At 39.9% G+C, this 24,870-nt stretch overlaps 1 protein-coding gene across 1 annotated transcript; it reads left to right on the top strand.

Annotated features, from left to right (window-relative positions):
- Nucleotides 1-4,187: 4,187 nt before the first annotated feature.
- LOC117469373 (flotillin-2a) lies at nt 4,188-24,870 on the top strand. The gene is made up of 11 exons (XM_034113801.1): nt 4,188-4,410; nt 8,430-8,511; nt 11,851-11,941; nt 15,636-15,759; nt 17,599-17,717; nt 17,810-17,923; nt 18,063-18,182; nt 18,268-18,482; nt 19,704-19,887; nt 21,031-21,180; nt 22,035-24,870. Exons 1-11 carry the CDS (start codon nt 4,362-4,364, stop codon nt 22,083-22,085), a joined length of 1,299 nt encoding a protein of 432 aa, XP_033969692.1. The 5' UTR covers nt 4,188-4,361; the 3' UTR covers nt 22,086-24,870.

Raw genomic sequence — 24,870 nt, 5'->3', positions numbered from 1 at the left:
TAAATACAACCCATAGAGTTAAACAAATCTGATTGGTTTCATTCTCTGTCCAACATAAAGATATGATTTGTTATTTAAAGGGGACCTATCATGCAAAATGCACTTTTGTACGTCTTTTATACATGAATATGTGTCCCCGGTGTTCCAGGGTGTTCCACTCACCAAGTGTCAGAAAACACAACCCTCTCTATTTTCCTCCATACCCAAATCTCTAAAAACGGGGCTGCAACGGATCTGATAAAAACTGATCCAGATTTGAACACTGTCCTGACATCAGGACGGTGGCGCTACGGCTATTGGGCCAACTCTCCACCTATCAGGGGAATGTGGGGTTGGGCCATGGCCGGCCATTGCCGCTCGAAAGCGCTGGAGACGCTGTAGTACATATGCCAGGCCTGTAAGTGGCGCTGTAGTCTGCCACAAAAGCAGCGAAGAAGACTTCCCGCGCATGGTTGCCATGGTTGCCCTTCTGTTTATTCTCCGCTGTGGCTTTTTTTCTCCCTCCCCGAGGCAAGCGTTTGCTCCCGCTGCTTTAATTCAATGCAATCCCTCCCCGTCAAGGCAAGCACTGTAATTCTCTCCGGTTAGTCCACCAGCAGATGACAAACACCCACCTCTCCGCCTCTTCCAAGGAACGAGGGGACCGTGCGGCAGAGTTTCAGTTAGGTTTTTTTTCGCCGGTCAAGATGTCCGTTAAAGTTTAAATCTTCCGGACAAAATTAGAAAAGTGCCGGTCAAAGGTCTTCTTTGTTATTTATTGAGCTTTAAAACAAATGAATAACGACTCTATATAATAATATAATAAAACACGGAGGACGGAGATCTCCCCCCTCTTCTGACAGCCCAGCAGCTGTTCAGAGCACGCTCCCCTCTCCTGCAGGGGGGCGTGGTCAGCTGCAGCTCACAGAATCAGCCCCCTGCAAAAACAGTGCTGGAAAGAGCAAATGGAGCGAAATGAGGCATGGCTAAAATGCAGGATCTGTTTGGTATTTTGAAAAAAAAACTATATTTATATACTTTATATAGGTATGGCCCTACAATATATTGTTCAAATATAGCATGATAGGTGTCCTTTAACCTAAATACGAGAGATGATGTCATGCTGGTGATCGGTGGTTTGTGTCTGTGGTCCACCTGCTGGATAAGGTGGGCATCAGTCTGTGTCTCTGGGTGGGGGCATGCATGGCAGTTCTTTATCAATTGTCCTACCTTAATACTATACTCAAGTATAAGGATGCACTTGTTTTGATAAAGAAGGTGCAATTAAGAAGATGTGCTACTGTCCATAGCACATTTTGCATCTATCTGAGGAATGTGTCCTTAGTTTTTTAATATGGTTGTTCTTAAGGGCCCTCACGCCCTTATCTGGGCAACAAAGCTACTGGCCTTTTAGAAATCAACAGTACACACGTTCAGGAAAGCTTTCGAATGCAGCTTTAAGGGTGTGTGGGGCCGGATCTACCATATCGGCAACCTGGGCAAAGGGGGCCCCCCAGTTTTTTTTTTGTCGATAAGAGGATATGGGCTTAGAGTTACAGCATGTCCTATTTTAAAAATGTGATGCTCTTGAAATATAATAAATTCTTATGATGGAAAACATCTCCTTGCTACAACATAGTTTATTTTCTTCTTTTGCACACCTTTTCATATAGTAACCTATGTCCATGTGTTTCTGTTTGGGTGTTAGATTGGTCTATTACTAAGAGTTTTAATTCATTATTTACATTTCATATTGTGTATTCTTTGGATACTCTATTGATATATTGAAAAATAAATTAAAAAAAATCTATTTTGGAATGTATTTATTTTTTACTTGAAAAAATGTTCTTTATTAAATAATAAATCTGATTTGTACAGCATTTGAGTAGGATAGTAGTATTTTAAAGTGTCAAAAACAAAGTGAAAGTAACAGACTGGAACAAGAACAACCAGTGTTTTTTTTACCTACTAGTACTACCAAACAAAGTAGGCATTTTCTTTGTGCCACTGCATCTCACAAATAAACAAGGAAATTGAATAATCAGACCTTGCAATAAAATAAATCAAGTTTCACTTTAGTTGTTCAAGTAACTCAACTCAAACTCACTAACTCACTCACTCAGCATCATCAGACAGGTTTTTTTTTAGGAATATGAGCATGTCCACATTTCCAGGTAGAAGCTGGGATGTTTGGGCATTTACAATATCCCCTGCTGTGGAAAAAACTCTCTCGCTTGGTACTGATGCTGCTGACAGCAGTGGTCGCGTTAACCGAATATTTTTTTTAACAATGACGGAAAACTCTGAAAGCAGTCTGTCATTTTAACAGATTAGAACAAACTCGGAACAGCGCCAAAGTTTCCCCGCAGCGAGGCTCTGGTGTTTGCCGTGTTATACATCCCCTCCAAAGGGAAATTATATAGTTTCTAAACCGTACTTTGCCGTACAGATCATTGAAATGTCTGGGAGTTTTTGCTTTACGCCATGCGTGCTCCCGCGAGGTGCATGCATATCTCGGTGGGCATGCATAACCCCCTCCCCCCCGTTGACAGATCGCGAGCGTGCTCTCTCTCTCTCTCGCCAGAATAAATCGCCAGAACGCCGACACCTCCTCATCACTCCACCGCTCCCATGTTTTTTTTTGTGTTGCCATAAGTTATTCTCTCTCCGTTGGTGCGCGGGGCTAATGCTAATGCTAATAATGCTAATGCCAGCAAATACAACGGCAGCTTCACAAAACTTTTCCGAGTTTTACAGGGCGTGGTTTGCAATTCGCCCAGCCAATCAGAAATTGGAACTTTTTTCTCCCCAGGAAAGTACCACCTCTCTAGCAGGGACTGAAAAGGGGGGGAAAAGTTCTCATGAACTAAGTTCTCTTTTTGGTGTGAACGCAAAATCCCAGGAACTATCGGAACTAAAAGGGAAAAGTACGGGGAAAAGTACTCCGGTGTGAAAGCGCCTAATGGGACCACCTGGTTAAATAAAGGTTTAAAAAAAAAAAAAAAAAAATAGAAATTAACCACGGTAGATTTTGTCAGTCTCACGACTGTATTGGTACGTTTATTTATCGCGATACCGCGATATTCGGTATATCGTTACATCCCTAATATACAGTATATATATTTTCGAAAGTACAATTGTCGAGCTGGGCCATGCCCCCGGTGTTGCTAGATCAAAGCAACGCCCCTGGTTCAGCGGGAGGGAATTAATGAAGTGATCAGTGAAGGAGCTTTTTATACTATAAAGCAGCTGTGTGCAGCATTTACTGTAAGATTCACACACAATTATTCAATAGTGCAGACTTATTACGTGGTGTTACTTGCGCACACATTTTTTTCTTTGGGCGGTGTTAGGGGGCCCATCAGCTCAGTGCCCAGGGGCCCCTGGAGGTACTAATCCGGCCTTGGTGACAACTGTGCTGCAGTTTTGGGATTATTCCATGCTGGTTGTGAAGGTCCAGCATGGCATGGGCCTTGTTCCAATCTTTTCCTGCACTGGAGCATTTGTTATCCTTTTGTAATTCAGCAGAGGCTCTCACACATACATCAGTCACCCACATGGAAAGCGTGTCATCATCACAACATGCAATTAGTGGCATTCTCTCAAGTTTTAAATCCCCTGGAAGGTAGTCATGCAGGTCTTTTCTGATTATAGGGTTGACAAAAAGCGAATCCCTCAGGGGGGTAGGGTGTGCCACGCCTTGTTTGTAGCCTGTCAAACATTTTGGTAACAAAGGTCAAAGGTTGTGATTGTGAATGCTCTCATTTGATAAGGAGAAAATCAATACCCATTGCTTTGAATATCCTTTTTTTTTTTTTATTATTTAGAAAAAGAAGGAAGTGTTAAAGTTTGATATTTCAAGACACTGTAGCCTATATGTTTCTTTGCACACCTTATAACCCTCATCTCCTATTTGCCTTTAGTCATTACATTTCCAAACGCACAAGTCTATTTGAGCCAAATAATGACTCTTGTTTATAGAGTCATTATATAAACAAGATATATAAACAACCACGCCTATTTTATTATTATGGTATCGTATGCCCTCACGGTGGAGGAGGGGCAGAATAGAGGGGAGGGGTGTGTGATCAGCGGTGTCAAGACGCAGTTAAACAAGAACAAAAGTATGGCAGTGTGAATTTCAAAATAAAAGATTTAAACAACGTGTCCACTAAACGTACTTTTATTTTGAAGTCCAAACCGGAAACGTTAGGTCTTATCACGGTCGACTTGGCGCAATCATTGCACAACTCGCCAGTTGAAAAAAAAATCATCGATAATTGGGAGTTCGTGGAAAAAAACGGGGAAAACAGTGTTTATAAGTGAAATTAGTATAGTAAGCTTCGAGTAGGTTCGGATACACGTCTTTTTCTGTCGATAAAATGGGAAACTGCCACACCGTTGGACCAAACGAGGCCCTTGTGGTTTCAGGTAACATTAACATTTTTTTAACGATGTGTAGCTCCTAGCATGGGCTCTTCCTGCCAGGCGTGATGAAATGCTTTATTCGAATGAAGATCCTTGCAAATAATTAAAAAAAACCCTCTTACAACCTTTATTTAACAGCATGTAAGAAGCTAACATTGCGTGTGAAAAAAAAGACCACATAACGTACTTTAGCAGTTAAAGGTCTGCACCGTAATAAGAAATGCTAGTTTTTCCCCCAGTGTTTACTGTGTGTAACAAATGGACAAATATGTCGTATTTGGGCTTCGTGTTATCCGCTATATCGTACACACGTTTATGAGTTTCTTCTCCGTTTGATTCCGTTTTTCTCTCATAGTAATTCTACTACCAGTTTACTATGCTTTATTTATCTTGTTTATCCTGCCTTTGCTGTAATGCGTGTTCAAGTGTTGTCTCTGCAAATTAGTGCGTAGTGGATTAGATTGGATGTGGGTTTTTTGTTTGTTTCTTGCCCACTATTTCCTCATGAAACTGCTTTTAATTTCGATATTTTCTTGTGATTTTGTCATTATATGGCTGGCAAGGGAGAAGCTGTACAGATGAGGTTATTTAAATGTCTTGATTTTCTTCAGTGGTGAGGTAGGCACTTTTTGCTCTGTGGCGCAGAAGGAATACAGCTAAAATAATTCAATTAAAATGGAAACACACCATCAGCTGATGTTTCTCAGACCTGAAACAGGTCACATAAGAACATTCTTAATCTCATGCCCCCCCCCCCCCCCCCACCGCCCTTTTAAAAACACAGAGGCAAGGGCCCCCCTTTGTGTCCAAGTTTTGGTACCCCAGATTGATATTGGATTTTCTTTTATTAAAAATGATCTACAATGTTGGAAGGAACTATAATCAGATAGTCAAATCAGCGGATAAGAACAATGTGATTAAGTGTGTAATTCATTGTTAAGCTCCCAAATCATAGAAAAATGAAAGCTATTTGTTGCTGCATTCTCCATTGATCTGATATAGATCCCTGGTGAACCTAAGACTTTTAGGAAATACTGAGCTTTGCCTCTTTTAGAAAATCTTTCCTTGGATCAAAATGTAGTATTGGCAGTGTCTTGGATAAAACATTTCCAGGTGGCTGCAACTGATCTGTTAGTGCAGTTTTCATGTCTTAAAGTTGTGATTAACAAACAAATAAAAAACAGCATTGGGATTTTCCATTGTGAACAAATTTAAGAGCATGTCAGTTATAGAGGAACTCAGATTGGGAGCAGAGGCAAGTGGGCGTGAGTTGTACATCCTGATTCCAGTAATTCCACAAATGTGAAAGGAAATCACGCGGTTTGCCAAAGCACAACTGTAAAAATGAGAAATAACCCTGCTCATTTGCATGTTGTGAATAATGTTTTTATTACTTCATCAGAACTCTGCATCATGGAAATTAGAGTCCAGGTGAATGGATTTTTTTTAGCGTGCGTTACATCTCATTAATTCACATAGATAGATCCTTGCCCCCTCAACCAAGGCACTCAGGAATCTCAGATATGCCGCTGGTAGGCAGGGATTATTATGGTGTGTTGCTCCAAGCATTTTCTATAGGACCTCAGCTTGTGACCATTTTAGTTGGCCATGGCATTTGGCAGGAGTCAGGTGGGTTTACATGGTAGAATCCTCTTGCGCCCAGATCCCTTTAATTAAAACAATATTTGTAAATTGTATGAGTTAGATTAAGTTGTCAAAGAGCATGTCCAAACATAGATTTTTATGCTAGACTTTCTACTCGTGGTGAGGCTCTGGTACAAATACAAATAAAGTATGACATATTCGTTTTAAAAGTCAGTACTTATATATTTAAGCACCTCTTGTTCTCTGATATTAAATAGTTTCAGGCAAGACCAAGAGACCTGTTGCAACATAAAGACAGACTAGCTCAATCGGTCGTCATTATGAGTTTAGGGTAAGAATATCGCTTAGTATTCCAAGTAGTCTGTGTCCCTTTTCCTGCTCTGCACATTTTATTTTGTAATTGTTACGTTTATTCTGGTTTGTTTTGTGTTTGTATCTTTTATTTTAAATTGATTTATTTATTTAATGTTTTGTGAGCTGAGCTGTGTGATTTTATATTTTATGTGTCTCTCTGTACAGCACTTTGGTCTGGAGGTTTTAAAGTGCTATATAAATAAAGTTGGATTGGATTGGAATGCTCCCGTTTCCTGTGGAATATTCTTCAGTCACACACCAGGAGAATATTTTCTGTGATAGATTGAGATTGAGATTTATCCTTATAGACATGACATTTCACAGAAGGACCCTCAAACAAGTCTTTTAATAGAAACCCTGTTGATGGAAATGTTAAAACACATCAGCAGCGTGTGAGTGAGAGATGTGGGTCAACATGTCTTGCTGTAATGTTTGGTTGTCGGGGGAGTATGTGTCAGTAAAGATAGTCCAGCTCCTCCCCTCATGGGTCTGTCAGTTAACATGTGACAGCTGGGAATGTCACACTAAAGTCTCCAGATTAATTTATCAGACTGTGGCCGGAGTCTGACTGAGACTCTTTCTTTACATCTACATCTGGAAAATGGCCTAACTGTCACAACAAGATATTGTTACTCTTTTTCCTACAGTCCTGTCTTTGGAGAGTAACAAACTATCTTGAATTTGACTGGAAATAACTGGAATAAAATGAAAATATAGGGGTTATTTAATAAAACAAATGACATGTATTTACCATGTCACATGCAGGTAAAAACAAACATTTTACCACATCATAAGAGGACGTTATCCATTCACTTTACATACTTTAACCAAATCATGCAGTAAGACCCAGTACTGCTTTTTTCTGTGTATTATCTACCACATAAGTTTACTATTAACAAGTACACTTTATTATATTGAAATTGTGCAATAATGTACTTCGCTTGGATAATTTTCTGAACCTTTGTTACCCTAGTATTAGCACATGAAAGCATGAATAGGGATGTTTCTGCAAAAAAAGTTAGACTATAACAAGTGCTGTGTAAATGTAATGTAATTTCTTTTACAAAATGCTGCAATTTTTAGTATTGATAATAAAATGTTGACTTCATTTTACTGTGATCAAACATTATCTTGGCGTTCTCCCTGCAGTAACTCAGATCACACCCTTTTGTAGGCCCATGATATGGACAACACCAGCACACGTGTTATACATCTCTCTTGCCAGGCTGGAGAGAAAGGTATTGTTACACAGTAGATAACAGAAACATACCAGTGATTGAGTGGGAGAGTAGTGTCGAATCAAAAGACTGACAGCACCGGAAATCGGAGAGGAGGGGCCTGCTCCCAGTATAACAGGAGAAACGATGTGGTCACTGTGGTTGGAAGAGTGAGGGTGGTTTGATTTTATGACTGAACAGCACATGATCAACTTCCTAAGAAGCACTTGCAGAATATGTTAACTAGGTCACTGTCTGATATGCATTTCTCAATAGCTCTATGCTACAGTTGCATATAAATCTATTCCTTCGAATAAACTGTATGAATACGAATGTTTTTTGTATATGCAGACATCATTTCTAGTTGTTAAATTAACTTGAGTGCACAGAATATTATGAATGTCCAAAAATGTCAATCTAGTTGTTTTATTTTGACTGTTAACCGATGATATTATACCTGTATAAAAAGGTTTTAGCCGATAGCCAGGCATCTTGTTTGACTCTTTGAATTGTCTTGGCCTTGGAAATAAGTTTGTATTGTGTCTTCGTTACATCTGCCAGCCATCCATTTGTTACAACTAGTCTGTTATCTACTATTTTGCCTGCTGTAACCCAGCTATTATCCAAGCTGTGTGCACGCAGTTCTTTTCAATACAAGTGCAAAACATCATTTATAGTTGCTTTTTAAAAGTGTGAAGTAAACATCAATCAACTCTCTGGCCTACTGTATTTCACTCCATCCCTTTTTATTCTGACATTTATTAATTGAAGCTACTCCTGTTTTCTTCTTTTCCCGTGTTGATTTTTATAACCATGTGACGTCCATTTCCTCTCTGTTGTTCCTAGGTGGCTGCTGTGGCTCAGACCATAAGACATATGTGGTGGGAGGCTGGGCTTGGGCCTGGTGGCTCATCTCTGACATCCAGAGGTAAGGCCTCTCCGCTCTGGCTCCAAAATGCTTAAATGTCCTTTGAGAGCAATTCAGTCTTAAGTGGCGCAGTGCTCACAAGATCAGCCAGAAAGCTCTTTAGAACAGGGTATCTGCAGGTCCTCACAACAGGTTCACACGTCTGAAAGAATATTCTTTCTTATCCAGATTTTAAAACTCCTGCCATGCCTAAATATTGCTTTAATATGCTTTATCAAAAACAATAACAATGTATGTCCCTTACCAATTAATATTTTCTTCATATTCTTACCCTGCTTTTGAGTGTTCTAAGGGTTTCAATCAATTAAGGGAGATATCTGGACAACTAGCAATAACATTTAACATGGATGCACTTGATGACATGTTCATCATAGCGATTATCATAGTTCAACACAATTACTGTAAAATATTTATTTTTATGCAGTTTGTTGACAATAAAATCCTTGGAAAACAACACATTTTTACTACTTTGTGTTTTCAATCTTGAAAATACACCCTAAAATGTCAGTATTTTAAGTTGGTCTCTGCAGATACCCTGAAAAAAATATATTTTTCATTAAGACTTTCCTGATCTTACACAGTTCAGTGGAGATTAGACACATTATTTATGGTAAACTGAGGCCTCAGAATTAAAACATTGTTTACTAAATGTGCAAACAAACTAAAGAGCTCAACGCTGTATGTTGATTTTAAAAGCAGCTCCAACAATCCAGCTTGTGAGAAAAACACTGGAAAGATAAACAGATGGTACATAATGGCCAGTTCAGGGAAAGTTAAAAACATAATGTTTACAGAACTAACTAACTAATTCCCACACTCAAACGGAGACCAAAAGTTCAAAGAAGGAGATAGACTTGCAGACAGTTTTTTGTGATTTTTAAGACAAAGTCAAGTTTAAAACCACTTATAAATGTCCCCATTTATTCCTGTGAGATCTCAGAGTTGTGGCACTGTTTAAAGTTGCTGATTGAATGTCAGTGAAGTTGCTTTATTGCAATGAAACGGCAGATAATGCGCTTTCATGTGGCGTAACAGCCCCTGATATAGTTGTACCATCTGTGAAAAGATAGCCTACAGTTTTCCTGATGAATTTGATAATATTGCTTGTCTCTGGAGCTCCTGTTTGTAATCTATGTATTATGTCTGGGGGTCTGCTTGTCTCTTTGTTTCTTCTTGCTAACCTGCTTTGCTTTGCCTGGTGTCGATCTCACCTCGTCTAAACCCAAGCGTGTCTCCTTCAGGTTAACCATTTCCCATTAAGTGTCTCACTTTGTGTTCCGTTGCTAGGAAACTTAATGGTAGACGATAAAATAGAGTTGATGCATGGCTGGATTTAAAAATCCCCATTTAGAGACCGGCTGTCTCTCTCGCATTATTCTATTCTGCAATTTAGTCAACATTGCACATGTTGGATTTTAGAAACCGAGAGGGCTGGCCACTTCAGCTAAAAGCCCTGTGTGTGTGCATAAGGACAGCTTTATAAAAACACCGGGGGGAAGGCTGTGTGTCTTCCCGCTCATGATGCAGTAATCAATTTAATGTCCAGGCCTGTGACTCATTGATCCAATTCTCCTGGAAAGAAGTGGGAGGCGCATGCGGAGCTGTTAACCAGAGACTCTCCTCTTCTTAGCTCCAATGTCTTTGACTCTGACAATGAGTCAGTATTTGTTTTTAAAAAAAACAGCTGTGAAACATAATATCACGTACACAATTAAACTCACAAGTACTGAAGTGAAAGATCAATCAATCAATCAATCAATGTTTATTTATATAGCCCAATATCACAAATGTTACATTTGTCTCAGTGGACTTCACAGTTTGTACAGAATATCAGTATGACAATACGACACCCTCTGTCCTTAGACCCTCACATCGTACAAGGAAACACTTCCAGAGAAACCCCACAGTGTAAAGGGGAAAAATGGGAGAAACCTCAGGGAGAGCAACAGAGGAGGGATCCCTCTCCCAGGACGGACAGACGTGCAATAGATGCCGTGTGTAAATCAAAGAGATAATACATTTACAGCATAGGTAGACCAAATGCATGTGTCTATAATAAGAAGATGAATCCACGAGGATGTCAACAATCCTGTGGGAGCCATCAGGGAAGTAGTATGATGAGGGTCAGGCAGGACCGCAGTGACAGGTTCAGCCACGACTCGAAATCCAGGACTCAGATCAGGACTCAGGATAGAGGATCCAGGACTCAGGATAGAGGATCCAGGACTCAGGATCCCAGCGTAGATAGACACCAAAAAGAAATTTGGAGGAAGCTGGGTTATTCGGAACATGAGAGTACACAGGTACAGACAGAGAGAAGGAAGAAGTAAGGTGTCCCCCGACAGTCTAAGCCTATAGCAGCAAAACTAGGGGCTGAATTATAAAAGAAACGATAAGGATTGTTTTCAGAGGACTTGTGTAATCTTCGTACAAATATCTCTTGACTAAATAATCCTTTAAACACAAGTTCTCATAAGTGGATCTCGCTCTTTGTCCCAGTTGATAGGAACAGTTACTAACAGAGAGAAACAAGAGAAGCTGTGTTGTAGCTCTGAAGATTTTCTATGAGGTGTCAGCGGCACACATGAAAAAGACTTTCAGGGCTAAAACCGGCAAAACAGGAGGTCGTCCTTCACCCTCTCCCTCCTCCCCCCTCTCTTGACCTTGGTTACTTACATTCCTAACAGCTGTTGTCCAACTTACTGTTTTGCCTCTGCTATTCCCGCCTGCCTGCCTGCCTGCCTGCGTAGAATGTCTCTGGAGGTTATGACCATCCTCTGTCGCTGTGAGAATATCGAAACCTCGGAGGGTGTTCCCTTGGATGTGACAGGGGTGGCTCAGGTAATGCATTTCAACATAAAAAAAAGCAGTGGCTGCTGGTGCTCGCGGCCAAAGGAAGACTCAGGAAAAAGGTTCAACTAACAAGCTAACTATGTGTTTGCTTCTCTCATCTTCATTGCTTTTTTCTTCTGCAGGGGAGGGGACACAGTCAGCTGTCACTTATTTGGGTTGTGCCAATAAAGCTGAACTCTGAGTCACATTTGGCAACGGGGTCAATAAATGAATGCTATAAAAATGGCCAAAAAAAAGAGAATTTGATCAATCCAATCTTAAATCCAAATTTGGAATAAAGCTGAAAAATATGACAATTTAAATCCTTCACATTTTGAATTGACAATGGCATCTCATTTATCTCCGTTGTCGGTGGTCTGGAGTCCTTGGGTGAATGGTTTCACTTTGTCCTGTTTTTTTCCTTGTGTTCTGGCCCTTCCCTTCATTTTGCTTTCCCTCCGAACATGTCAATTTTTATTTTTTTTATTTTTCCACATTCTTCAACAGGATAACGCTTGAGATTATGACCCTGCAGCCCAAGTGTGAGGATGTAGAGACAGCGGAGGGTGTAGCTCTTACTGTCACTGGGGTGGCTCAGGTAAATCACTACACTTTTCTGGGAATACCAGTTCAGACTCCACTAACCCACACATCCCCCACCCCATACCTCCCTTTCTCTGGCATCACCCCATAATCACAACACAGGTGTTTTATAAATACAGAGGGCTCAAGTTTAGAGGCACACTTCTATCTTTGACTAAAGCCCTGTGTCCATGTGGCGACTTTTTCTGAGTGCCAGTGTGCACCCAGGGTTTTTTCCCTTTTTTTTTTGGCAACGCCATTTTCCTCAAGCACTTCAAGTTAAAAATATTTCAGAAAAGTGCCAGTGTCGTCACTGTAGAAAACAGAGGACTCTCTTGGTTGGACAGTATGTTTCATACAGAACCTACCATAACAAAGACTGAAAATATAATTTCTTTGAGCGGATTGGCCAGGTAGACACCGACTGTTGCTGCCGCATGAGAGTTGTACTGTTATCGCTGTACGCAGGTTAACTTCCTCGCTCTATGGCTGTCAGATTGAACGTTGAAGCTCATTCATAAAAACAAGCATCTTCTGGTTGCTCCTCAAAGTAAAAAAACAACGTCAAACAAATATTTAGTTGCAAAACAGAGAAAATCCAATTGGGCAATGCCAGTCTGTCATATAACAGAGGTGATGCGTTGTTGAGATAGCATTTTCATAGAAACAAAACAAATAAAAAGTGCTATTTGGACACGGGCCTAATGACACTAAGCAAAATACAGTTTGAGTCAAATTGTTGTCTGCATGATTTACCCTCATATTTGGGCATAATACACCTAGCATTAACTCACCTGACTAAGCCTGCATTCAGAGTGACCCTAGCACCGAGTAAAAAGCCTTCAAACCAGGCTTCCTGGTTTAGTATTTGGTCAGCCCCCTAGCGGGATATATTCAGTCTGAACCTGGTCCTAGTGTGGCAGGAGAAAGGGGTCTGTGTAGAGCCTGATGTGCATTTTAATATCAACCTGAATCTTTTGTTTTCATTGTGTCTGCTGTGTTTGTTTGATCCTGTTCAGTGCCAAAACCTTTTTTGTTGTTTTTCAACCTGAGATGTGAGAAAATTCCACCTTTAAAAAATAAAACTTGATTTTATATACTCCACACATAATACACAATAAAAGTGAGCAGCATAAAGTAATGGACACTAGATACGTGACAAATTATATCCTTTATTTAAAGCATATATTATTACAAAGATTTTCAAAATTGAAATGCCTACCTCCATTGGCATAGGACAGGACCATTCTTTACCGAAGAAAAGGAAATTAAGATATCTCACAATCCTTTGCGGCACCAACATTTTAAAGAATCGCCATTCTATTACTGAGGAATTGGATTCGAAAATGTAATTAAATAGTACGTCATTGCATTTATCACAGTAATTATTATATTAACTGTTGGAAAAAAAAGCACTTAAAGCACTCTAATGAATTGTCCTTCACATCTTGACCCTATGTAATTTTCCATCACATCAGCAGAAAGTAGATAAGATATAGAAAGTAATTATTAAATGCTTAAGTAGTTCAAGGACAAAACCTTTACTTTAAATATTTCTACGGTGGGACTGTTGTCCCTTGAGTCATTTCCTAAATCAGTTAAAGTGTTTGAGCTACTAACATACATAAAAAGTGAAATATTTTGATGGTGAATTTTCTACTGAAAAACATAATGTACACACTATTTTCTGCATTTCTGTTTGCGAATGATCTTGCGCTCATATTCATTTCCCTTTTTTTGTCTGGCATGCTAGTATTTCCTTTTGTCTCTGAAAGAAGTTGGTGTCTCGTTATCCGTTCTGTATTTTGACCACACTCATGCCAGTGTTCCTCTCCTCTGTGTTGTCCTGCATGCCTGCTGACAATGAGCCCACTGTAGGGAGCTGAACAGCCCTTCACTCTCACACAGTTTACTTCACAGAGAGGCCCGTCGTTTGATTGGTCCAACCTAGACCAAAGACATGGGGTGTGTGTCTCCCATGGCAACAGGAGCAGTGTGTGTGGTTGTAAAGTTAAAGAGACACGTGCTGTATTTGATTAAGAAAGAGACACAAAGTAGAATGAACTTGAAAGTTAATTAAGAATTTAGTTTGAACTATGTTAGGTGGATATCAATTACACTCTTGCACTATAATCATGTTTTGCTTCACAATTTTGGTAGCATTTCTGTCTTTCTAAAATCCTGTCAATTGTAGATGACCCAAAAAGAGAATTCACTTTTTTAATACACAAAAAGGAAAAGGAAAAAAACGTTGAGGGAGTAGTTGTCAGGAGTGTAGACGCCATTATTTTTGTATACATTTCCTGTACTTTTATTTTAAGTTTTTGTATCTTGAATGAGCTGTGCGTTAGGAGAAGGCAGGAGGAAGGGTGGTGTCACGAGGGGAATAGGAAGGGGGGGGATACGGTCAGGGGTTAAATGGAAGAGATTCCTGTTGCACACCAGTCTTGGCTGTGGCACGGCTCCCCCTGCTGTGTGTCTGAGCTTGTGTGTGTGTGTGTGTGTTAGTTTGTGTGCGGCTGGCTGGCCTGCAGCCCTTTTCTGTTTTCAGACATGTGTTTCCTTGGAATGACGTCCATCTTCACTGACTTTGTGTTGCCCTCATTCCTGTTATGAGTGCATGTTGCAAAAACAAAAACCATGTGCAGACCTCTCGCCTAAGGACCCAGCTCACTCTCTTTTCTTCCAGTTCCAGTGGAGTACAATATGACCCAAAACCTCCTGTCTTACACCATTTTGTTCCTTTCCTGCCTGTATACGTGACTTCTGTTATCACTGAATGTCCTTTTATATTGTAAACCTCATGCAATTGATTTTTCTTTTGTTTAATTTATTGTAAAGGATCCCACTGATGGCATTTCCTGTAAATGATCCTGTTATTAAGATGTAATAGAGAAATACAGTAATAACTCGATTGGCATTTAGATGTTGGTTTCAGGGTAATTATCCGGTCACAGAAAGTCCACTTGCATCGTGCCATTTTTAGAGAAGTGATTTCATTTATAAGTACATGCCTTTGTCTGTTATCATGAGCCTCGTCATAACGGCATTGAGGGTCAAATTGTCTGCATCTTCTGCTATTGGTTACACATACATCTATCATTTATCAAGAGCATTAGACCATATGTCTCTACTGTTAAAGTGAAGACACACACATTGAGCCTACAATACAACTATTTATGATGTTGCTGTAAAACCGTTACAACCCTAATTTGAGAAGAACTTTGCACTGGAGTTGTAACGGAAATAATGTGATCATCCCTGTATGCAGGCCTCCATCCCAGCACCTGCCACCCAGGGCTGTTTATTTAGTGCTTTTTCCTGTGTCAGTGTATAGATCAGAATTACATCGGTTCATCAATACACAGCCAAGTCAATAGCAAGGATGCATGACCCAATTTGATGCACTTTTACACACAAAAAAAGGCCTCTATGCATCCATCCATTGCTCTAATGCATTACAGGCTGTGTAAGATTTTTGTCATGTCATGCTTTATTTGTGTACTTGTTTTCCACACACTACTGACAGTATAAGAGTTATAAAGAATGATAAGTGTTTATTGATTCGACAGATAGAGATTATAAGATGACACCACAAAGCTAGTACATGTCATGTTCTCACGAGTGCCACACCCACATGATGTTGTCTGTATTTGTACTGGTGTTTGTGGATGTGTGTTCAGCTGACTCTTTGTCCTCGTTGACACCAGGTGAAAGTGATGACAGAGAACGAGCTGCTGGGTTACGCCTGCGAACAGTTCCTGGGGAAGTCAGTGGTGGAGATCAAGAGTGTGATCCTGCAGACCCTCGAGGGTCACCTGCGTGCCATCCTTGGTGGGTAGTCTCTCCGTAGTGATTTCTCACTGTTTAATATTTAGTTTTTCCAACAAATGCGGACAATGTATATATATCGATTTTCTTAGTCTCATCTTAAAGAGGCCCTATTATGCTTTTGGGGGTTTTCATGTTGCTGTAGTGTGGCACATAGGCTTTTATGCATGTAAATGGACTGCAAAGGCTAAAATCCCACATTTTAAGGATTTCTCTCCTACAAGAGTGCCAAAACATGTAAACCACCAATGAAAGACATAATTAACACATTTCGCAAGGCAAAGATTGTAAATGGCTGGGGTCACAGTGTGACGCAGTTTCACCGGAAAGTTGGTTGTGGGGGAAAATGCACCAAAAGGTAGCTTTAGTTCCTGGTTTGGCTGTTAGCCCTGGGCTTGACTTGAACTCACAATGAGTGTTGACAGGTGTGGTATTATAGAGCGGCAAGGTCAATTTGATCAGCTTGAACCCAAGGAGACAGAATAGCACTGAAGACAAACATCATAATCATCACAATGGCAGGCTGTTGCTTTAGTTTATTTAAATAAATCACTGTTGGAAGTGGATAATGTATAACTTCCTCAGGGTCAGACTAGCAGGTGTTTGAACTATGAAGTGTAAAAGCTGTCATGAACTGTAGCCCAACTGGGTAGAAGATTTAATCACTATGGGGGAATTCAGGTCCATCTTAAAGGACAGAGAACCCGACACCATTGGTAGATGTGAGTGCTCGTATATCCAAAAATCGTTTTAAATGTTGCCAGTTTCTAATGGTTTTTAATAGTTTGTTTTATTTCGCATATTGACTGGCTAATGTGCCATTTTATTTGTGTTTTACAGCTGTATTTGTCTGCCTGTCTTGTCTGTGTTTTATCTGTTGTAACTTCGTTCATGCTGCCCTTCTTGGCCAGCTCACTTTTGGCCAGCTCACTCTTGGAAAAGAGATTTTAATAATGTGGCGCAGTGGGTTAATGCGCTGATCTTCGAATCAGAGGATAGTAAGTTTGAGTCCCACTGCAGTCAGCATGTCGTTGTGTCCCTGGGCAAGACACTTCACCCCAAATTGCTCCTGTGGGGATTGCTGACAGTATTGAGTATGTAAGTCGCTTTGGATAAAAGCGTCTAACATGTCATGTAATCTCAATGAGTCTTTTACCTGGTTAAATAAAGGATATATATAAGATAAAAATGAGGACAATGTCACATGACATTATACGTTTGTCAATGTGCTAAATTTGCATAAAAGTAATGCATTGAAAAATGTTACTTGAGTAAAAGTATGTTAGTTTAATCAAGAAAATGTACTTAAAGTATTGAAAGTACAGTAAAAGTACTCAATGCAAAAAAATGCCCCATGTGATCATCATACTATTTTGTATATCATTAGATTATTATTAGTCATGCATTCATGTAAAAACAGGTACTTTGTTAAATTAAGTTACCAGTTTAAACTATGGATTCATCCACTGATTATTTCTCCATTAATTGATCAATTGTTTTGGTTTGTAGATGTTCTGAAATAAGGGAGAACATCCATCACAAATATCCAGTGACACCTTCAGGGAGGTTTTGTTATCCAACAATTTTGACTTCAAACTAAATGAAAAAGGACATTTGGCCAAAAAGTTTCTGTTATAGTAAAACACTGTACATTTTCTGTACACAATTCTTGATCTGTAAAAATGTAGTTGAATAGAAATAAAGTAGAAGTGGCATCAAAAGAAAAGACCCAGGAAAAGTAACACACAATTGTAGATAAGTACAGATCTTGTGTAAATATACGTCCATCTCTGCTGTGAAACTATGAAAGGGAAGGCACTAACTGGCGTTTCCATCCCTCAGGTACCCTCACTGTTGAGCAGATTTACCAGGACAGAGATAAGTTTGCTTCTCTGGTGCGAGAGGTGGCATCACCGGATGTCGGCCGCATGGGAATCGAGATCCTCAGCTTCACCATCAAGGTGAAACACATCAATTCACTTTGCTTTCATCTATTCAGCCTCTGCTTGTAATTTGAGAAGTATTTAACCACTCCCATATATGTTCCTCACAGGATGTGTATGATAAAGTGGACTACCTGAGTTCACTGGGCAAAACGCAGACAGCCGCAGTACAGAGGGATGCAGACATCGGAGTGGCAGAGGCAGAGAGAGACGCTGGCATCAGGGTAAGAGGAGCTTTCAGATTAAATTAAAGCCACAAAGCCATTACAAAAACTTCCATTCTCTTGATAGCTATTAGCTAATAGCTATCAAACCAACAAACTCCTCCTAATCCATCTCCATCTCATTATGTGTCTCTTACAGGAAGCCGAGTGCAAGAGAGAAATGATGGATGTCAAGTTCTTAGCCGACACAAAGATGGCCGACTCCAAACGAGAGCTAGAAATGCAGAAAGCGTCCTTCAATCAGGAAGTGAACACGAAGGTAAAGAGTTATATGGTTTAGATTTGTTTTGCCAAATGTTGTGAGTTATATGTAAGTATTGATGTAAAACCTTCGGTCCCTTTAGAAAGCAGAGGCTCAGCTGGCGTACGAGCTGCAGGCGGCCAAGGAGCAGCAGAAGATCCGTCTGGAGGAGATTGAAATCGAGGTGGTGCAGAGGAAGAAGCAGATCATCATCGAGGATAAGGAGATCACCCGCACGGAAAAGGAGCTCACCGCCACGGTGAAGAGACCCGCAGAGGCCGAGGCTTACAAGGTGCAGCAGCTGGCTGAGGGACGCAAGTGAGTGGCTCCCACACAGGTTCTCTTCCACAGTGCATACACTCCTTATCATTTAAAGGGATAGTACGAATGTATTGAAGTTGGGTTATATCAGGTAGTTATCCATAGTCATTGTATTAGCAACAGTAGATGGCTGATGGCACAAACTTCAGTGTGAATAAACAGGAAGGAGTTTCACAGAACATTAAGCACTACACGCTGTAAACGGGGGCATCAGCAAAAATAGATTTGAGCCCCTTTTAAAAAACTTTCGCTCCTAGTTTAAGAGTACACTATATTTAATGTATTTTAGTCAAAGAGACATATCTGAGTAGGAACTGAAGCACTTTTAAAGGTGGGGTAGGTAAGTTTGAGAAACCGGCTCGAGATACACTTTTTGTTATATTCCATGGAATGCTCTTAACATCCCGATAGCAATGAATATCTTAAGTGCTTTGACAAAAAATCCATTAAAAAATGTCATCTGTGGAAGCCGTAATACTGTAAAAAGCACGACCAATCATTTTAGCCGGCCCGGCTAAAATAACTGGATGGCCTACCTGCCTGTCAGCCTTCCATCTGTGCACAAACTTATCTCGTGCCCTCATTGGTCATGTTCGTGTGTTGGAGGAGGGGCTCTATAAGGAAGTGGCAGATTTTTTCCGGTTGTGTATTTTCAAATTCTAGCGATCTCGAGCTGGTTTCTCCAAAATGACCTACCCCACCTTTAACTGAAGTACTTATCTATACTCTCAAAGCCACCAGACTAATTTTGCAGTTAAGTTGTTGGCATTTATTTGACCACAGTTACTCAAAACAAGAGAAACAATGTAGCTACAACACATGCTGGATCTACTGCATTTGAGGACCCTATTTGGATTTAATGGCACACAATCATGCAACTGAATCATGAAATTCTCAGCCGGCTTTTGCTTTCTTAATCTCCCTTATCCTGAAAACCAATCAAATTAGTTTAAAACGGTTACAAATAGAAAGGAAATTATATTGGCCATTAAAGCTACAGCCCCTATACCAACATTTTGAACAGAAGATTCAAAAATGCTTTCTAACAATGCTACACAATATCTACATGTTTAGGTTACTCAGGTTTTGTGATGCTGTTTCAGCACAATAAGCAAAGCAGTATGACTGGGCCAAAGTCTATTTGAAATTGAGTTTGACCTGTACTTGACTGACTGCTGACAGTAAACACTAACAGTCCTTCTCCATCCCTAACCCCAGGATAAAGGCGGTGCTGACGGCGCAGGCAGAGGCCGACAAGATCCGCCTCATCGGTGAAGCAGAGGCCTCTTCCATTGAAGTCATTGGAAAGGCGGAGGCTTTGAGGATGAAGCTGAAGGCTGAAGCCTACCAGCAGTACGGAGAGGCTGCCAAGACAGCCCTGGTGCTGGAGGCTCTGCCCATGGTGGGTGATATTCAGTTTAACTCCACTGGTGTAAAAACATCTGGGAAGTCTGGTTTATTGGTCTGTTTACCCAACGTCTTCAGCACCAGAGGTTTGGCACCAAAGTCGTCGGTGTTCTTAAAAAAGCTTTTTTCCCTTGTGAATGCTAACAATTAAACACATTCTTTCAGACATAATCATAGTTGGTTGATTAACCATTGTGCATCCCTTTATAGTAATTTGCCTTGATGTCACTAGCTTTTAGAGAGTGCCCTATGCACTAAGACCGAATCCTTATCCCTTCACTGCATGTTCTCCCCCTTTCTCCTCTTTTCTGTCTATCTTCAGCCATACTATGATCAAAAGGACAAACACATCAATGTTTCCGAAATGTTCAGAATATTATTCCTTTAATTGCGCATTAGTTGAAATAATGCCATTGTTTTATAGTTATCTTTTCACAGTTATAGCTTGTAATTGCCCTAAAGGGAAATACATGAACAGATGGCTCAATCTGGACAAAAATATTTAAAAAAAATGTTTGAAGCCAGGGATCCAAATTGAAAGCCTTATATAATAAAACGCATGATGTAATGATCCCGGCGGTAGATCAAAATGGTGTATTTAATGGGGACATTTCTGTCCTTAAGTGTCTGACTGTCTGTGTTTTGGCTACAAATGTATTATTGACATGGTATAGGAGCCAGAATTATTGAAATAGTATTACATTATAAATCAACTGCATTAAACATAGTGCAGTTGTCATGTCCTTATGTAAAAATAAGTCCATGTGAAGAGAAAAACTCTGCCAATAGTTAATACTTCCAAAACCTACATTTTCTTATGTTGCCCTAACATGCCTGGCTTATTAAAAATCAAGTAACCCTTCCGCCTTACAGATGCTAGTATTTATTTTTCACATTTAGGGTAATGCTATTCTCCCACACTTTCTCAACATGGTGTTTTTTAAAAGCATTTCACTGGTAAGGCCTGATGACTTGGGTACAAATATTTCAGTCACATATTGGCGAGGAGAAAACTGGACAAAGCTCCCACGTGTTTTTGTGAATAAAGAATAAATATGTTCATGTCAATTCCTGTCATGTATGGTAATATGAGGAGTGTTTTGTCAGTGAAGTAACAGATGCTCTTGTGTTTTACCAGATTGCCAGTGCGGTGGCTGCGCCGCTTGCTAGGACCGGCGAGATTGTCATCCTGAGTGGAGAGGGCAGCCGTGTGACCGGAGAGCTGAACCGGCTGTTAGCTGAACTCCCCGTCTCCGTCAACGCCCTCACCGGGGTGGATCTGACTAAGGTGAGACACTACTCCATATCATCAGACCTTTTATCTCCAGTGGCAGCTCTACGACTGTCTTATGATTGCTGGAAAATGGCAGCGGTTATTCTTCTTCAACAACAAAAAGGAATAAAAAGCAGCCATGAAAATGTTGTCAGTCTAAATATTTAAGAGAATATATTGTAGAATAAAACATAATTACAACAGCTGAGAGGGAATTAGCGTTTGTCCTCTCCTGTAGTGTGTTTATATAGGCTTTTGTGCATGTGAATGGTCTGCAAAGGCTAAAATCCCTGTGTTGCATCCAGTGCGAGTTTTCTCCCCCCCTCTTGAAACGCCTCCATTGGACTCCTTATTTTATTTACGTAACACAATTACATTACTATGTAAAACAGGCACTTCAATTGGTTAGTGCTTCAACACATTGTACGTGATAGGCTAAGGAGTGGGACATCTCTTAATCGGTGTACCAATCACAAACGAGCCAGCCAGCTAACCAATCAGAGCAGAAAGGGCTCTGGTTTCAGACAGAGGGTGAAAAGAGGAGCTTTAGCACAGGCAGTTTGAGGGGGATAAAGACCTTTTGACATTAAAGCATGTAAACATGTCACAGTAGAGGCATAACAAATACAAATATGAACCTGAAAATGAGCGTAATACGGCCCCTTTAACAATCCTTGAGACCTTGTTCTTGCTCCTTGCACTCAAATGTTCTAATTGAGTTTTCAATAAGTCAGTGTCTGATCACTTATTGTGCCCATACACTTTAAATGCTCCAGCTCTTCTGCATTTCTGGTTCCACTTTGTCTTGTTTGGCATTATAAGGCCTTTTTATTTACTCCTCTTTCCCCCCCCGTCCTCTGTTCCCACAGATCCCGATGCTGCAGAAGTTGATGAACCCGCAGAGCCAAACCGCCATCTGAGGAATCAGGCCAGAGACTCCCAACCTTCTGACATTTATCTGCCTCAAGCATGAAAAGAGTTTTGTCAGCCTCTGACCCCTTATGCAACTGCCTTTTGACCAGAAACACTTGACACCAACCAAGAGTTTTTTTTAAATATTTTTAAGAGGTTATTAATTTTCTAAAGAATACAACAAAAAGCTGGGGCCTTAACTTCTATAGGACCAGACTATGTATCTTCTTTTGTTTTTGATTTTAGTTTTTAGACATGTTGATTATTATCACACTGCACTAGATAGCTAGGATTATATGCTGCAATCCTGTTCAGTCCTACAAGTCCTCCGAAACAGATGCTTTTAAAGGAGACATGGATGTGACTTGACCCACTTTCAATGTGGTGGATTTAAACATTATTTTAACAAGGAGAAAATCCACAGTTTCAGTAGTAGGTGAAAGAAAGAGTCCACAACTTTAAGGCCAAATCTGAATATTGTCTTCTTGGAGTGCTCTACTTCCCAGTCGGATGTTTTCATCCTCATTCAGTGAATTAGCTAGTAGTAGACTGAGCCCGCTGTGGAATAGGCAGCTTTAATTCCCTCTTTTGCTTTTAAAACTAGTATTTTTTCTAGATAATTAACTCTTACACAGAGAGAATTGATGGATTACCAAACCTCTTACATTTAATGGTCGCTAGATCTCCACCCACTGTGATTGTAATATTTTTGCAGTCATATTTGGATCACTTGTATGATAATTCTTACCTTGCGTCATGTTGCCCGTCTCCTCTTTCCGATGTACAGTGCCTGTTCACCACTCAAGTGCCCAAACCTTAGGACGGTGGTTTGGCTTTAGTTGGGTTTATATCAGAGTATATCACTGTGTTATATGATGTTTTAATATTGCTCCCTGTTCTCATAACATCTGCTTTTACTAACTACTGTCTACTTTCGCGTATTTGTATACAGATTTAACACAAAGCCATACTTAGAGAAGACTAGCCTTAAGACATGACCCTGGAGTCTGAGCTTTAAATCATTTTATTTTGTAGTTTCCCCGAATGTCACGTTTTGTAACTCTAAACAGTGACCCCTCGCCTCTATGTTGCCTCTGTGTCGCTTATCTGACTTAAGTGTCATGAAGTTGGAAGATAAGCATGTGATCAGTAAACACGCTAATGGGGTTTGTGCTCGGGCAGTTTGGTAAATGTAATGTCGAGCAGACAGGGTAATGGAAATTTTTTGCAAATTAAACTTTTTTCCCTTTCTAATAAGGTTAATCTAATTCCTCCATATAGTCTGTTACAATAATTTTAATGCTAAATTGTGAAATGCCTAAATGTTTCAGTGTTTCATCATCACTCGAAGCACAGTGTGCACCCAGTTTCCACCTCTAGATGGCAGGAGAGTCTCAGGATTAGTGAGCCAGTTGTTGCTGCCTGTACGTTTTAACCTTTTATTTTTTATATCACACTGCATTTTATTTGTGCCATCTTTCAATCAGCTTGCAAGTAAATAAGGCTAACCTTTTTTTTTTTACGTGTTTTGCTTCTGATTAATCACATCATGAATGATGATGAACCACTTGACAGAATCTGTGACAATTTGTTATGTTTTGTTTTGCCACTGACGGTTTAAAAGTTATTATAGTCACGCCATTTTCTTCATTTTCTGTGAATAAACATGAGGCTTGTGGCTTGTTTGGTCTGAGAACATGTCTGTTTTTGAACTCTGCCTGGTTCTCATGTGTTTCTGCAACTACTTTCCCTGCTGTAAATGTTGGTAAAACGCTGCCTGGCTTACCGTAGATATTATAATATTAAAGTGTCGGTGTGTAAACTCTGTACCGTCATTTCTATTAGCTATTAGCTTTTAGCAAGCGATAAGCAGGATCTAATATCCATAAACCTGACCAAGATCACCTGATCATACTGTCCCATTTCCAAACTGCAGCCAGACGTTTACAGCAAAATATCATTTTATAACCTGCTTCAATATAGGTAATAAACATATTGTCATCTTTATTTTTTAATACATGTATGGGAAGTCATGCAGAAAGTCTGACATTCTGAGTGGCCACTCCCATTTTGTCTTTATATATTTTAGTTTATTAAAAACTGTGTTTGTTGGGCAAAGGTTAAAGCATCCAAATTAACAACTTTATCATTATATGTAACGCTTATTTCATTAAGAAAGTACATTTTTGTTTCTGTACACAGTGCTTTTGTTAAATAATGAAGAGGTCATTCATACTTAAATGAGCAGTTTGTTCGCTATTTATCATAAACTGTAGATTTGTAATGGGATATTCTATTGTGAATTTACTGTAAAAACAAACGTATGTATTATGCATATATGATGTTCAGCTGTTTCTACCTTTCTGTTTTATGTACTTTTCAACATTCTGTACTGCAAATGTACAAAGGAACACAGATATGTATCTAGTTAGATGATACATATACATTTAGTATTTACCAGATAATGTTTTGGCCATTATATCGTGTGCCAACATTTATAATTTCTTTATCTAATCAGAATAGTCAAATTTCTGTTGCCGAGTGGCATTTTAGAGGAGGATGTGGTGAAAGACCAAACCCTAAAAGACCTACGCCTTAACTCTTCATCTGACACACGTCCGTCTGTCGTCTGTAAATCATCTCTGTTAAAATGATATTGTGGCTTCTCATGTTCCACTGGCCTTTTGGAGAACTGATCCAGCATGGCATTTCAAGCACGTGTTCATGTTACTATGTGTGTGTTTTGCCGTTTTGCCCTATAATAAACGTTATACCACTTCCTGGTTGACTCGC

The sequence above is a fragment of the Trematomus bernacchii genome, unplaced genomic scaffold (genome assembly GCF_902827165.1).
Source record: "Trematomus bernacchii unplaced genomic scaffold, fTreBer1.1, whole genome shotgun sequence".
Taxonomy (NCBI): Eukaryota; Metazoa; Chordata; class Actinopteri; order Perciformes; family Nototheniidae; genus Trematomus; species Trematomus bernacchii.
This window is presented reverse-complemented; position numbering and strand designations above follow the sequence as displayed.

Excerpts from the sequence above, each read along its gene's own strand:
- LOC117469373 (XM_034113801.1), top strand. The coding sequence starts at position 4,362 with ATGGGAAACTGCCACACCGTTGGACCAAACGAGGCCCTTGTGGTTTCA. Across the intron at positions 15,760-17,598 it reads TCACCTGCGTGCCATCCTTG|GTACCCTCACTGTTGAGCAG; the intron begins GTGGGTAGTCTC and ends TCCATCCCTCAG. Across the intron at positions 17,718-17,809 it reads TCCTCAGCTTCACCATCAAG|GATGTGTATGATAAAGTGGA; the intron begins GTGAAACACATC and ends TGTTCCTCACAG.